The 15395-nt window shown below is 39.4% G+C and overlaps 2 protein-coding genes across 2 annotated transcripts in view; one reads left to right on the plus strand and one right to left on the minus strand.

The window, feature by feature from the left end:
* Window positions 1-7952, minus strand: part of LOC306838857 (somatostatin receptor 3) — a 28592-nt gene extending 20640 nt beyond the window's left edge. The window contains exons 1-3 of the mRNA XM_079367237.1: window positions 7728-7952; window positions 7271-7385; window positions 6520-6683 (exon numbers count right to left, since the gene is read on the minus strand). The gene's annotated coding sequence lies outside the window, so the exon portion shown is untranslated. The remainder of the gene's footprint in view (window positions 1-6519; window positions 6684-7270; window positions 7386-7727) is intronic.
* Window positions 3145-13415, plus strand: LOC306838858 (cytohesin-3-like). The gene is made up of 13 exons (XM_079367240.1): window positions 3145-3226; window positions 4141-4211; window positions 4613-4662; window positions 6030-6096; window positions 7278-7396; window positions 8526-8606; window positions 8746-8858; window positions 9142-9290; window positions 9620-9731; window positions 9815-9891; window positions 10010-10081; window positions 10316-10464; window positions 11371-13415. Exons 1-13 carry the CDS (start codon window positions 3187-3189, stop codon window positions 11453-11455), a joined length of 1185 nt encoding a protein of 394 aa, XP_079223366.1. The 5' UTR covers window positions 3145-3186; the 3' UTR covers window positions 11456-13415.
* Window positions 13416-15395: the final 1980 nt, after the last annotated feature.

A 15395-nucleotide genomic window follows, 5' to 3' on the forward strand; every position in this document is an offset into this window, starting at 1 on the left:
ATTGCCAGTTTGAAGTGTCGGGAGTGTTCGAAGCAGAAGTGGGACTCCTCAGTTGATGAGTGTGCTGCTCAGTTCTCTGTCACAGCGATCGTAATTGCTTCCAAAGTGGTCTTCGACAGCTGTTGCGTTGACAGTCTCTCACATCAACAGTTACTGTGGACCCCTTTGCATGAACAACAGCTGCACAAATAGACGAAAGAGGGGGAGAAATCATCCTTCATATCTGTGATTAGTGAGGTGCCATCCATCCCAATTTGTGCCTTTTAGAGCACTCCGCTCGCACAAACAGGAGTAATCAGTGCTTAGATTTGTCATTAGGCTCCAACAGTATCAGAGGAACATTTGCAAACATCTTAGGTGAAACTTTGGTTTCTTTCTTTGCAGTCACTTTGCTTTGTATTGAAGCTGCATCTATTTGGATTTTTTTGTCTCTATACGTTTATGTATTTTTTATCCATCGTTTGCTGGTTGTGTATGGTCGTAGTTCACTCATATGAAGCTCGCTGTGGTTGTTTTTGTGTCTCTAATAAGTCATTTGACCCTTATATCTCATGACTTTTTTTTTATCTCTTTGTGGTATACCTTCAAGGCACTCTTCTTATTATTATTGTGTTACAAACCTATGCTAAAAAAAATTGACAAATGGCAAAGGAAAAGCACTCAATATATGTAGACATCAGGTTAATGTATTTATAGCTGGAACATGTGCAGTGGGCCGTATATCAATCAATATTTATTTGTATAGCGTCAATTCATAACAGATGTTATCTGGAGACACTTTACAAAAGCAGGTAAAGGACCTTACTTACGGCTATGTATATGTTTGATGTCTATTTTCAGATTTCACATGTTGTCTTGATGTGAAGCATGGGAAGTGGTCTTGTTTCCATTTGTCGTACATTTGTACACACGTGTCTGCAGGAAATAACATTACATGGACACACAGCAAAGAAAGCTCGCAATCAATTATAGACTTAAATGTTACTTTCAGTTTAAATCTGTGTGACTCTTCCTTAACTTCCTGCATGCATCGGAATGAATTTTATGCCTTTTAAAAGGCACTTGTTCTTGCCACTGTGACTCTGCTGCTTAGTGCAGTGTATATTATCTTATTGTATTGTTTCATGTTGTGTCAAACGACAGTGGTGTTAACAGTCACATCAGACAAGCTTTTTCCAAAGACCTCTGAAATCCTTGAACTGCTGCTTCGGTACCTAACTCCTCCAGGAATCTGCTCATGGCTGATACTCCATCAAACCTGCTTTAGCACAAACCACCCTGAAAATTAAATTTGGGGAACAATGCATTTCAATTTACTGACAAAAGAATACACTGACAGAGGCAATTACAGGAGAATCAAAGCGCTGCAGAGAGAAAAGGCTTCAGGAGATAACTGATGTTATATAACACTCCCAATGATTTTCAGAAGGGAAGTGGTACCAATTTAAAAAGGGTCAACTACGAACAGACCTGCTGGGAACACATTGTCAAGGATTTATTCCAAGTGGCCCATTTATGTCTGCGATGACAATATTTTAGCGAGGCGACACATTTTGTCCCAATTAGAGCCGACACAATGCATGAGGACGCATGCTATACTTCTCTAAAACTTGCACAGTCTCCCCCTGCTCGACCTGAATATGTCTTACGTGAGTCAACATAACTGTTGGAATGATTCTGACAATAGGCTGAAGATGGCTGCGAGGACCTCAATGTATTTCTTGACACTTTCTTTTGTTAACAGTTTGGAATCACTTAAATGAAAATATTATTCTTCAATAAAAATGTCCATAAAAACTTAATTCCCAACGATGAGGTTTTTATGATTGCAGAAACCTTTGTTTCAACTGAAAAGTACGTTTTAGTGTGATGCAGTAAGTGATCTGATCTTTCCCACACAAAGTGTATTAAAATGCAAAGTGACTCATTTGGAAGTTTTAAAATAACAGCTGACTTATCGCACAGATATAACCATTCTCCCTCCCCCACCCCACACCCGTTTGATGACTTGCTTGTCTTTCCCGAATCTACAGAAACAGCTATAAATATAGGACCTATAATTAAACCTCTTAATAATCAGTGAGGGTAGATCAATACAGTTTGTCGATAAACATTTAAACGGTATGTGGTTGGACATGGATCTGACATGTCTTAAACATAATCTACATATTTTAATGTAAACACTGGTAACCTAATTTCACATATTATAACCTTTAAGTGGATGGAGCAGCTGAAAATGCTTTGGATGCGGTTGATGACTACTTGCTTTAATTAATTCTATTCTGTAATTCTTTATATTCTACTCTGTTGGTCTCTCACACATTGCTCCTCTCTGGTTCAGTTCTCATTTACATAGCAGCATACAAAGTATTGTTATACAAGGATACAATTACAAAACATTAATTCAACAGTGTGGCGTGCCCCAAGGCTCAACTCTAGGTCCTCTTCTGTTTATATATATTTTTAATGACCTGTTGTTTTGTTTATTTTTGATATTGCACAAAGAGAGCACCGTCTACCACATGTAGATTCCTTGTGTGTTTAACATAGATTTTCAGCAGTCTGTGAGATGTTAAATAATGTCTAATGTTTCCAGCAGGTGGGGCCTTATATTTAGAAATAAAAGTGTCCCTTGTTCAGCTTCACTTTCATTTCCTCATTGTCTGATACTCGTTTTTATCCAGACCTTTAGTGAAAGTTTCTGCTTTCATTAAGCTGTTTTAACCACAACAGTTTATTACATGACAGGATTACTTTGGTCAAACAGCCACATTCAGTGTAGTTTAATGGGGAATATTAAACATTACGTTCCTAATTAAAGTTGACAATGAAATTATCTTATGATTTATGCACATTTGTTGTTAAATTTAAGACATCTGTCATTTTTTAGGTAATTATTAATTCACAGAGGCACATATTACACTGTGTTACATGTTGTTCTTAATGCAAACTCACATATACTGGCTGTGTATTGTGTGTTTCATAGTGTAGGTGACATGTCTCTTCTGACTCACAGAATAAATGTGAACATTTGGTCATCAGGTCATCGTACTGTCGAAGTAAAAAGAGACCTTTGAGTGAGCTCAGAGTGTCAGCTAAGCAGAATCAGCTCCTTTTTTTTTTTTGGTCCCTGCAGACTCTCAGTTGTTTCCTGTTCAGCCTGCAGACGCAGTGCACTTCAGAAACATGAACATACGCAGGAAAGACAGCTTCCTCTGGGGGAGAGGTACACTTTTATATCTTATTATTGTTAGTATTTCATGCTCTTTGAAATGGCTGATTTAAAGTTTGAGGATTTTATTAGATGTTTTTTACTTTTCTTTGATAAAGTTTGTTTTGTTTAGTCCATGAATGTTTCTAAGAAGCTCATTTGGATTTGTTATACGTTTATGTTAAATTATGATTTCTTCTTCTTTTTTGTTTTAATATAGATCTTTTTAAAAAAGTCTTTTGGCTTCATCGAAAGTTAATCAAAATTCTGCCAATTCTTACAATTTTACGAGATACTTTGCAATTCATTAAGATATATAATAATACAATACACAATCATTTCATATGATTTGAACAAGCTATGAGGACCAATAGAACTCCAAATGTTTTAATAAAATAAGCGAATGGTTGCAAAATAAAATCTTAAGTTGTTAAATTTAAGATTTTACTGATAGCAACACTGTCCTTTGTTTACCCAGAATTTATTTTCATATATTATATATATTTTATTCATATTATAAATTCAGAATGTGTTAGTTATGTCTTTTTTAATTCTATTAATTGAAGTAAATTCTAACATATTTTGTATGTATTTTTTAAAAAAACTAGACTGCTTTGACGCTCTCTATTTATCCAGCCGACTTGAAAACTTCACTCTAAAACTAAGTCAGTTTCCTGAACATCTACAAGTTATGATTTCTCCTTTTAATGGCCGCCCTGCTCTCAAACTAGTCTTGGTTCATTAAAAAGAGGAAGAGGGAGCTGCTATTTTTAGTCCTCGCCTCTCGCCCATTCATGCTCTTCTCTAACTGTGGAGGATGAATGTGATGCATGCTGGTCTGTGGGAGCGAGCGGAGGTGTCAGTTAGGTTGTTAAAACCGTCCACATTTCTACTGACTTGTCTCATCAAATAAGCGTCTGTGCCCACAGCTCCACCTAAACCCCCGCTGGGAGAGAGCAGCATGCACACTAACAGGTGTGGGCTGCCTGATGACTCTCAGGTACTGTGCTGAATGTTTCCTTCCAAGGTCTCACATTAAAATCTGAAACTATTCTCCTCCACGCACTCTGCATCTGCAGAGCTTTTCACTGCATCTATACAAGGACTCATATTCATGCACACTTTGAGAGAGAAATGCAAGATTTGAAGGTTATTTCATAACAGCTCAAGATAAATTGGCTTTGAGTCATGTACTTTAGCATTCAGTCTGTTTTAAAAAGTGAGAAGTAGATATGGTGTCAGCACAAAAGAGATGAAATTCACTGTGTGTGCGTGTGTGTGTGTGTGTGTGTGTGTGTGTGTGTGTGTGTTTGTGAGTGTTTGTGTGTGTGTGTGTGTGATGTCATGTCACACCTTGGTCCTGAGCTGAAATCACTAATCTCTCTCTCTGAACTCTGTCAGATGACTCACGACATGCCAGAGATCCTCCATCCGCACCAGAAGGAGCAGACGTGAGTATGAGCAGCTCGCCTGAGAGGCAGCCGAGGCGTCTTCCTCTGTTCAAGAGACGCATTCATTCAGGCTGAAACTCCCACAACAAACCTTCTGCTCAGTTTGCTAAGGTTGCCAAAGTCACCCAGCAGCTTCAATGTGACTTTTTATCGGAGTCAAAAGTCGACATGATTTGTTCTCTCTGCGATGAAAAAATCTTTCAACCTGTGACTCAGCTTTGATCTGGAGACTTTAAACCTTTTTGAAACCTTTTCACACAAATATAACAGCTTGTCATACAAGACATTGTACTTTTTCAGAGCGCTCATCTTATTTTCTTACTGAGGTCAGATGTTAAGCACTACAGAACAGCCATTTATTTCATTTATCTACAAACTGAATCTTGAAAGCTATACTCCAACATATCAACCTTCATTTTAGCTAACCATGATTATCTTTTATATTTCATCGTTTCCATTGTAACATTTCAGCTACATTTCTTTAAGCTAACTGCCTAAATTATTTTAGCATAATTTTAATGATAATCCATAACATAGAGCTGACATATAAAACATTGTTGTCCTTAGTCTATAGCCTCCTTTTTTTGTTATACATCTGTTGCACCTGCAGAAATATCACACATGAAATATGCCTTACTGACTTACTTTGGTTTCACTGTTTTCAGAAGGTGATAACACATGTCAGTGGTTTTGTTTGACATTCCTATTTATTTCATTTTAAGCCTCAGTGTTACTGGCATAACACCCACCGTTTCTGAATAACAAACCCAACCTATCAAAACCCCAAACACCAGACACCCTTACAAAACACTTTGAAGTCTAACATGTTTGAATAGAGTCTATACAGAGGGGTAATAGCTCTGAGGAGTTTATTTTAATTATTTATTGATGAAAGTTGATTTTAATTTAGTCGACTTTATTAGATATTGCATTAGAAATGAATGAATCTGGTTTAAAAGATGATGATTGATAAAAAAATGTATTCAACTTTTCCTTATTTTGTGTGCATTGAAAACACATTTTAAATAAGCTGTGTGTATAGGGTACATTAGGCGGGCTGCTCACACCACACTTACAGAGCAGAGGACACTGAAAGATGACCTTTACAATGACAAAATTGTAAACAGAAAGTAAAGAGAAGACCAGCATAAAATTAGGTGCAACAAAGACATGTAAAACAAGGTTCAACATTTAAAACACAATTTAAGAGAAAATCTGCTCAAAATAATTCCTCACCATTTTGGAACCAAACAGACAATGCTTTCTGCTTTTAAAGACCACTATTTGTCCTTTTATATTTTAACAAGAAGTGATTATTTATAAATATTCAAATGACAAGCCTCTCCTTCATATGTGTTTCTTTGCAGTAAAAGTGTTGTGAGGAAAAGGAGGTTTCTAAGAGGGAAAAAGAAGTTCAACATGGATCCCAAAAAAGTGAGTTTCTGTTCTATTCTTTTGTAAATAAACAGGAGAGACAATTTCCATAGTCGTCGACCCAGTTTCTGAAGAGACTCATTCAAAGTAAACACTACTTTCATGCAGATCTCTTGATTTTAAACTGAGTGGGTTATGAAGTCCAGTGTTTCTCTGAGTTTAGTTTATTGGTTCATTTGACAGCGGCCATGTACAACCCAACTGTAGGGCCGAAGTTAGCTGTGAAGCTAATTTACATCTGTGGTCCCAGAGCAGGTAGATCTGAGGAGTGGAAATTCACCTCTCACTTCAGCTCCTCTGCAGGATCTGAACAAATCGGGAGACAGAGGACTCCTCACAGAGCAGATGTGGAGTAATGCGAGTGCGAGTCTTTGATGTGTTTGTGCAAGTGTGTGTGTGTGTGCGATGTGCAGAAGTGCATACCGTGCAGATGCAAATGAGCAAAACGGCGAGAAAAGCCACTTCCTGTTCCCTGAAGTGGGGCAGAAGCGTCTCTTTGCTGCATCGACCTCCGGCTTCTCATCTTCCTCTCTGCGTCCTTGTTTCAGAAATGTCCCCCCCCCCCGGTGCTCACTCTGAGCTCAGACCTGAGCACAACATGAGATGAGGATCAAAAGTTTAAGCAGTGTTATAGGGTTAAGGAGTTCTGAAAGTGAGATTGATCTGAAGAAGTGCTCAACAGGAGCACGCGCTCAGAGGACAGGGTTGTATTTCAAAGAACTGTCTGTGAGCACCTTTGAGATGAACAGACAGAAGCATGAAATACTTATCAACCCCTCACACTTGCTGCTCGAACGATGAACTACAACTCTGGGAGAAAAAAAAAATACTTTCTATGTTCATTTTTTTATGAAAAACAAATACATATTTAAGTTTTTGATTATTGAAGATACATCAGAAAATATCATGAATTAGCCCACCCAATCTCATGAGATTACATGAAATAAACACAACTTCTGAACACCGAACACCGAAAAAAAAAACTAGCTGAAAAGCCAGTTCAAAAATGTGGGCAAGAGCGAGCGGCAAAGACAAGCATCAACGAGTGAGCAGAACCAGCACATCCTGAACAACTCTTTCAAACTTTAAATCAAAGTTTGTTGTGTGTAACCAGTGACATTATTCAATTATAATTATATTCCCTCATAATTTGACCTCTAACCCCAACTCTTACCTGTCAGGGGGTCCAGTACCTGGTTGAGAACGGACTGTTGGAGTGGCGAGCAGAGTCGTTTGCCGAGTTTCTTTACAAAGAAGAGGGACTGAACAAGACGGCCATCGGGAACTTCCTGGGAGAAAGGTACAGAACACTCACATGAGTTAAACTCAGGAACAAAAGGAATCTCGGTTTCTTCTCATCTTAACAATTTTGATATCTACAAATATATTGAATGAAACACTGCACGTAGAAAACAAATCTGTACAGATAAATCTGAAGACCGTTTGGGCAGACTTTTTGTCCCATGAGTTTTCTGATGTACTCAGAGACAGATGTATGAGCATGACACCTCATTTAGTTAACATTTCTCCCGTCTCTTTTTACTGTTCATTGTTTGTTATTAATTAAAGTGCTGAATGAATAATTTCTTAGACTGTCTGAATTCATACAGATTGTGGAGCCTGATTTATACCACTGTGCCAAATCTTCGCCTCAGCATACGCTGTAGGTTCGTGTAGTCCACAGAGAAGCTGACACTACTGACGTCAAACGTCTCAAAAAACTCCATGTCGATATGATGCAACCAAAGGCCTCATAACGGGACCACAGGGTATTATCATATTTCCTGCAAAGTTTCCGATACCTCCACTATGCTCAAAATTCTTTGGAAGGAAGAAGGCTGCACGTCAGTACAGCTAACTGCTGCTCAATTATCGACTCTCACTCCAACACAATGTTTGGTTTCAGTTGCCATGGTTTCCTGTTAAAAAAAAAAAAAAAGGCAGAGAATATGGTGGAAATGAAAACTGGCACTATAAAAAGTGTAGAAAAGTGTAGAGGTGGAAGATTGCAGAGCAACGCGGACAGAAAAACTCGCAAGAATCTAGTAGCCTACTTAACACCGGCGTGGCTCGATTAGCCTACCTGTGAGAATGTCGTGGGCAACGATAAGACACCGGCGCAGTAAATGAGCAGATCTGGAGCCCATTTAGAAGCATGAATTTACAAAGACTGAACTAAATAGTTGTCTGTGAGAAATGTGAACTTTGAGCAAACGTACTTGGATAGCCACCTGAGAACATCTCAGTGAATCAAAAGCACAGCTAAAGTTCGTCTCAGGACTATCACATAATGACGTCAGGAGAGGTATTCACAGGATTAAACGGTTGCTAATGCGTATTTCAATATCACAAAAGACTGGCCTTCTAGTTTTATTAAGTACTCTTCAGGGTTGTTTTTTTTTATAATGATTGTGTTTATTCCCACACAGAGAGGAGATGAATTTAGAGGTCCTGAAAGCCTTTGTTGGTCTCCACGAGTTCTCAGACCTTAATCTAGTGCAGGCGCTCAGGTATGTATCACTGACAATGACTCTTTGAGAGAAATCAGAATACAACGTTGCCACACATTTTATCTTTTGTAATTTATTTTTTTTAACAGCATTTGTCAGATTTTTGTGTGTGCTTTTTCTCCCCTCTGTCGTCTTGCAGGCAGTTTCTGTGGAGCTTCCGCCTGCCGGGAGAAGCTCAAAAGATTGACAGGATGATGGAGGCGTTCGCAGCTCGTTACTGCGACTGTAACCCCGGAGTTTTTATATCCACAGGTACGACACAGAGCCTGTGCGTGGCAGGATTCAGCCTGTCAGGAAGGAACATTTAAAAAAAAAGAGTCATAATTCATGTCTTAGATTGAAGAAACTCAACAAACAACTGTTCTTCTCTCCTGATCAGAGTAGACAGTTCAGTTTGAGTATTTTCTGTTGCAGCGCCCCCACAAAGCTATTATTCTTAATGGTAGCAATTTATTCCTTTGCAGTGGTGATAATGACAAGTGTTTTTTTTTATTGTGTGTGTGTGTGTGTGTGTGTGTGTATGTGTGTTTAACAGACACATGCTACATCCTGTCCTTCTCCATCATCATGCTAAACACCAGTCTCCACAACCCGAACGTGAAGGAGAAGCCGAGCCTGCAGAGATTCGTCTCCATGAACAGAGCCATCAACAGCGGGGAGGACCTGCCCACCGAGCTGCTCACGGTCTGATGACACTCACACTCATGATAACACGCACACACACACACACACACACACACACACACACACACACACACACACACACACACACACACACAAACTGTCAATGTGTCAACATATACTTCAGATAAACACAATCTCCAAAGGATTGGCCTCTCGCTCAATTACAGTTTGGATTGGCCCTTTGCAGTAAATATTTGTTTTGTAAAGAACACTTGAATTCTTCTGCAACAATCATCGTCTCCCTTTATTGAGATAAATTTAGAATCTGAAAACTGAATATATTTTACGCCGGATGCTGAGTCTTCCCTTCTGGCTGAAATGTTTTATAGAAACTGTACGCGAGCATCCGCAGCGAGCCGTTCAAAATCCCTGAGGATGATGGGAACGACCTCACGCTGACGTTTTTCAACCCGGAGAGAGAAGGATGGCTCCTGAAAAACGGTGAGAGGATGAGCAAACGCATGTGGAAGTTTTCTGCCAACGGTCAAAGCCTGGTTTTAAAAAGTTGAACATTTGTGTTGAAGGAGGCCGAGTAAAAACCTGGAAGAGGAGGTGGTTCATTCTGACCGACAGCTGTCTCTACTACTTTCAGTACACCACAGTGAGTGTCTGCCTATCTGCTGCTATAAAACCTACACGTGGTTCAGTATGTAAAAGTCAAACATGCTCAAGTTAGTCAGAAGGTTCAAAGTGTCTTTATAAGTTGTCTCTTCCTGCAGGATAAAGACCCGATCGGGATCATTCCTCTGGAGAACCTGAGTGTGAGGAAGCTGCAGGAAACCAGCAAACCGGTACACTATCATTTCATTTGAGGGTTTTATAGTTTACAGTTCATGCAGGCGGTGTCGAGCCTCCGCTCACACTCTCCTCTGCAACGTGAATCACTGAGCAGCCGAATGAATTCTAACAAAAGAGCCGAACATGTGCGTCACAAGGCTAACAGAAGGCTAACAGAATAAACAGAGAGCATATGAACACATTAGCTGTGTGTGTGTGTGTGTGTGTGTGTGTGTGTGTTTGAACAGTATTGTCTGGAGTTGTATAACCCCAAAGGACTGAAGATCAAAGCCTGTAAGACGGAGAACAGGGGTCGAGTGGTTCAAGGAAAACATCAGTCATATAAGCTGAGCGCAGCCAGTGAAGAAGAACGAGACGACTGGATGGACGCCATCAGGTGAGAGTCACATTCACACCCGACTCTTCATTTATGCCACACATCCATTTGCCTTGGCCCTTGAGCCAAGTTATGACAGAGTGATGATTGAAGATATAGAGTATGATAACAGGACTTACTTAATGATTTAATAGTGTATGATGTGATATGCTATGCTCTGAGCTCTGGCTTTAAGGCCCAGCATGCACCTGCATGCTCCGACTGGGAGGTTGAAGTTAATATGTCATCGCTACTTAAATGTCTGCGTGTGAAATAAATCTGCAAAGGAGTGATGAAGTCAGATGATGTTCAGCTACTGCAGTAAACTGACTGAAATCAAAGAGGAGGACAAAAAGATTTAAAATATGTATTATTTTTTTATGGAACAGTACGATCAAAGATGAAATAATATATCTAATATATAGATTTTGTTTTAAGATTAGGGTCTTAAATAAGTAAATAGGAAAGAGAACAGATTTGGAAATCAGGGCGAGAGAGACAGAGAGAGAGAGAGAGAGTGGGGACGTCGTACAGGAAAGGAGCCACGGGTCAGATTTGTACCCGGGCTGCCCGCCTGGAGGACACACTAACCACTGAGCCACCAGCGCCTCTTTTAATATTTTTTTCTGATTCAGTCCTTGAGACAAACATTGCTCTGCCCTTGTTCAGATCGTGCACTTCAAAGATGTGAGTCTTGATTTTGGGACATCAGGACAGGCCTTGTCCCTGTTTTCTAACGTGTATTAAATAAAGCCAATAATTGGCATTGAATGGGGTTTTCAGCAGGTAATTAGTGGTGAAAATAATCACTCGTCGCAGCCCCAGCTGGTAGAGTCACTGAGTGCAGAACAGGCGATAAATCACCAGAGTTAATGAATGTAAACTACAATCACAGGCTCATTTTTCCCTCTGAATCTCGTCTCTCAGGGCGAGTATCACAAAGGACCCTTTCTATGACCTGGTGGCTCTGCGGAAGAGAAAGCTCATAAACAGCTCGCCGTCAAAGGACTGAAGAGTCTGGACCATGGAGGGACACTGTGGATCATTAATGAATCCTGTGGATTTATAACTTAGCTCACATTAGTGTTAGGAGATGCCTCCAGTGCAGCTCCTTGAAGACAAAAAGTAAAGCCATACACATGATAAACATGAGAGACTAATATATATTCTATATTATACACGATGCTAAGTATGTTTTAATCTAATGAGGCAGTTCAGGACATATGGAAACAATAGATAAGGGTTCATTTTTCACAGAAAAGTTCAAATCAGGAAACGGGTTTCACACTCAGAAGAAGTGTAAAAAAGAAATAAAGGAGAAGTAGTTCAAGCCTTAGTGGACTTCTGCAAACTGCACGCTCTGCTGCTCCACCTTCAGAGGAATGATAATCTACCTGCTACCTGCTGCGGGGAGAAGCCCAGTTCACCAACCAACAAGAGAGACAGAGTGAAAGTCACGACGATGGATTTAACGGGCTCACTCACTAAACTGACTGAAGTGACTGCTGACACCTCGACCTCGTTGGGAGGCTGCTGCAAAAACAATCAAAGTGGACAAAGGCACAAAAAAAGACCACACAGAGACACACCATGACCACACAGACGTGCAACGTCATCGAAAATAGACCGAAGAATGGTAGCTGGCGTGCTCACTGCATGTCGGGTGATGTTCAGTGATACAGGGTGTGATGTTGTGGGTTCAAACTGCAGAAAAAAAGTAGCAGCAGTTGGCCTAGCTTAACTTGGTTTAGTAGTGTGGAGTATATGTCTGAAGTCACACTTGTGTGGGAGAGGTTGAAGTGGTTTTTTCAGACAATAAAAGCAGCTTTGAAAAGCAAAACATAAAAGAGATAGAAAAAAAATGACCACCAAGAGGATGAACGGTTTACAACTAAGGCTAAATAAATCCAGAAACACGTACAAAATAAAGACAGATATACAAAAGAATTCGGAGAAAAGAAACCTACCACACAGACACAACACCAGCAGCAGAAACATTGAGAGGCAACACAACTAAAGCAGAACGAGAAAGATGACCACAAAGACACTCCTAATGTCAAACCTGTGTGTCGGTGGTTTTTGTGTCTATTTTCGTTCTCGTTCTTTCTCTTTCTGGATGCTGAGAATCTTTTATATTTCTGTGTGAAGCCCCTCGTCTTCTCACAATGTGTCCAGAGCTGGTGCACTTGTAAAAAGCAGCTATTGTAGAGTTGTACAATATAAAAGCATTTCATGCGACTGTAAAAAAAAAACGTTAAATCAAATGTTGCTGTTGGATCAGATGAGTTAGCAGCAGTATGTTTCACACTCTTTTTAATGGGAGATTTAAAGTATAAAGAAATACAAGATAAATGTTATAAAGAAGCCGTTTTATTTCTAAATTAAGGCTAACAATAAACTGTTAGCATTGTGCTAACTTTACCTACACTTTACATTATGTTAAACTACCTTCACAGTGAAGTCCTTACAGATGAATTTGTACATAGTTGCGTTTAAATAAAGCCTTAGAGCAGGGGTGTCCAAAGTGCGGCCCGGGGGCCATTTGTGGCCCTTGAGTGGATTTTTTGTGGCCCTTGACTTCAAATCGAAGAATCAGAAGATTTTGGCCCCAGGCCTCATCAGCGAGGGAGACCTATAAAAGCCTGACTATTCTTTCCAAAAAATTAGAACACAACAGTTTCCCACTGCAATTAGTTAATGTGTATTTACATTATTTTTTGAAGAGGTCAAAATACAAAAAGTTCCTTCCAATATTAAAAAAACAAACAAAAAAACCCTGTGGCCCGTGAGCAAAGAAAAAAAGTTTGGACACCACTGCCTTAGAGAAAGAGAGCCAGTCTACTCGTCTTTATGGAAATAAATGATAGAGCATTAATACAGTTAGTTAAGTGTTTTATTTTATTCCTGTCTGTATAATTAAATGACTTTATTTTCATGGAAGATTCAAACTAAATGTGCAATAAACCAGTATATTCTGCATCTTGTTTGAGTGTTTGTCCATCAGATGGCGCTACATCACCACCCTGTTCTCTTGCTCACCACTGAGCTCAACTTCAAATTTTAACCTTTATTTAAACTCACAGAGTGTTTGTAACTTTATTTCTGCGTCACTTACAGACTGCAGAGACATCGCCGGTGTTTTATAACCAGATGAAGAGACAAGCTATGATGCAGTTCCTGTTCACTTCCTGTCGTGTAAGCTCTGATAATAAGTCATGGTTTCCTCAAACCAACAACACAACACACATCTTTTGTTTTGCTCTTTTTTGTTGCCTCTCGTACAAACACAGTTGTCAAACATGGACGGTGTCATTAAGCGACTCACCTGTGAAAAACAAACATGAGGATGACGACGAGCTGCTCAACTCTGTTTGCTGACTTTGACTTTCTCCTGCTTGTTTACACTGACTTAATTAAAACCCGACAGGGAAACAACTTGTATATAAATTACATTTACCTCACTTTGTGTTGTGTACAATACATGTTAATCGATTATTCATTGACAAAATTCCATTTCTTTCAAGTCTGTACGCCATTCATTGACAGAAACACAAGGCAACCATAGCAATAAAGTTTTTTGATTTTAAGATTATTTTTTGAATTTTTCATGTCTTTATGAAAGGACATTGGATAGAACCAGAAATCAGAAAGAGAGAGAGTGGGGAATGACATTCAGGAAAGAAGCCAAAGGTCAGATTTGAACCCCGACTGCAGCCTTCGTAGGCTACATGAGGCGCGCTCTGGTGCATAGTTGATATAAACCTTCCCAATGTTACAATCTGAGTGACTACAACACTAGCGTACTAACCACTTGGCCACTGGCGCCCTGTGAATGAAATATGAAGCGCTAAAATAAACTTTGGGAGAAAGTGCTTTCCATAATACATGTATCCAATAAATTCAAGATATAAACTAATACAAGATTATACATGGATGGAACTATATAAAGATTAAGATGACCAAAATGTACCCTGATACTTCTCATCTTTGTGATGAACGTCAAACAGCAGCTTAGCATTTTGCTTCTGTCCTGCTATTTGAAATGTTTCCCTCAATAAAGATCATTAAATCGGACCTCGCAATTTCTGGATGCTATCGAAAGGACACCGGTCAAACAGTGAAAGAGCCAATGTCTTTGTGAGTCGGGATGATTGCTGATAAGACAATCATCCTGCCACTGGAAACTGTCCACCCCTCTTTGCTTTCAAAAAACCACCTCAATGAGATCGTTGCTATGGCACACAAATGAGAGAGGATACGGTTTCAGACGTCTCACTCAGACAATCATTTCAAAGAATGAGGCTCTTTCCTCGACTGCTTGTTTCAAGCACAAAAAGTAAAGGCTCAACTGGTATAATGTGTGATGTCTGGCAGACTATAAAATTGTTATTTTAATTTAAATTTTCAGCAAATTAAAACCAACATTTTGAATGAATGGCCGGGAAAATGTTTCTATGAGAAATGAAAAAGACTGGATTGAAAACAAAAGTAAAAAAGAAAAAGATCTACACACTGAGAAATAAAATCTTCTGCACTCTCAATAAAAACTCTAAATCTTGTTCAGGATCCAGGATTTTTTTTTTTGCATCATAAATAGTTCTGTCAGCGCCAAACAAACAGTGACAGATGAGTGATTTACTGATCCAGTTAGATCCATAAAAGCCGACAGACAGCTGCAGGGAAAAGGTAAAGATGGCTGGAAACCAGCACACGTGGAAACGTTCGAACGCCTGGAGCTTTTTCTGACTCAGTGCAAACAGACCGGAGAAACACTCATAAGGGAGACAGAGGTGAGAGGGTGCGCGGGGAAGGATGTGGGCCGATGTTGAGACAGGTAGAACAACATGAAATGATGACCTGAAAGTATTGAAACAAACAGTTTTGATTGCTTGATATCTCTTGATATACATCACTGATGTGTTTACACCTTAGACATTATATACCTAAATACT

Source organism: Symphodus melops (genome assembly GCF_947650265.1).
Source record: "Symphodus melops genome assembly, chromosome: 17".
Classification (NCBI taxonomy): Eukaryota; Metazoa; Chordata; class Actinopteri; order Labriformes; family Labridae; genus Symphodus; species Symphodus melops.

What these genes read in the sequence shown, in the direction of transcription:
- LOC306838858 (XM_079367240.1), top strand. Translation starts at nt 3,187, where the DNA reads ATGAACATACGCAGGAAAGACAGCTTCCTCTGGGGGAGAG. An exon ending in TCAACATGGATCCCAAAAAA is followed by an intron (nt 6,097 to 7,277) that starts GTGAGTTTCTGT and finishes CTTACCTGTCAG; the next exon opens with GGGGTCCAGTACCTGGTTGA. An exon ending in AGGATGGCTCCTGAAAAACG is followed by an intron (nt 9,732 to 9,814) that starts GTGAGAGGATGA and finishes TTTGTGTTGAAG; the next exon opens with GAGGCCGAGTAAAAACCTGG.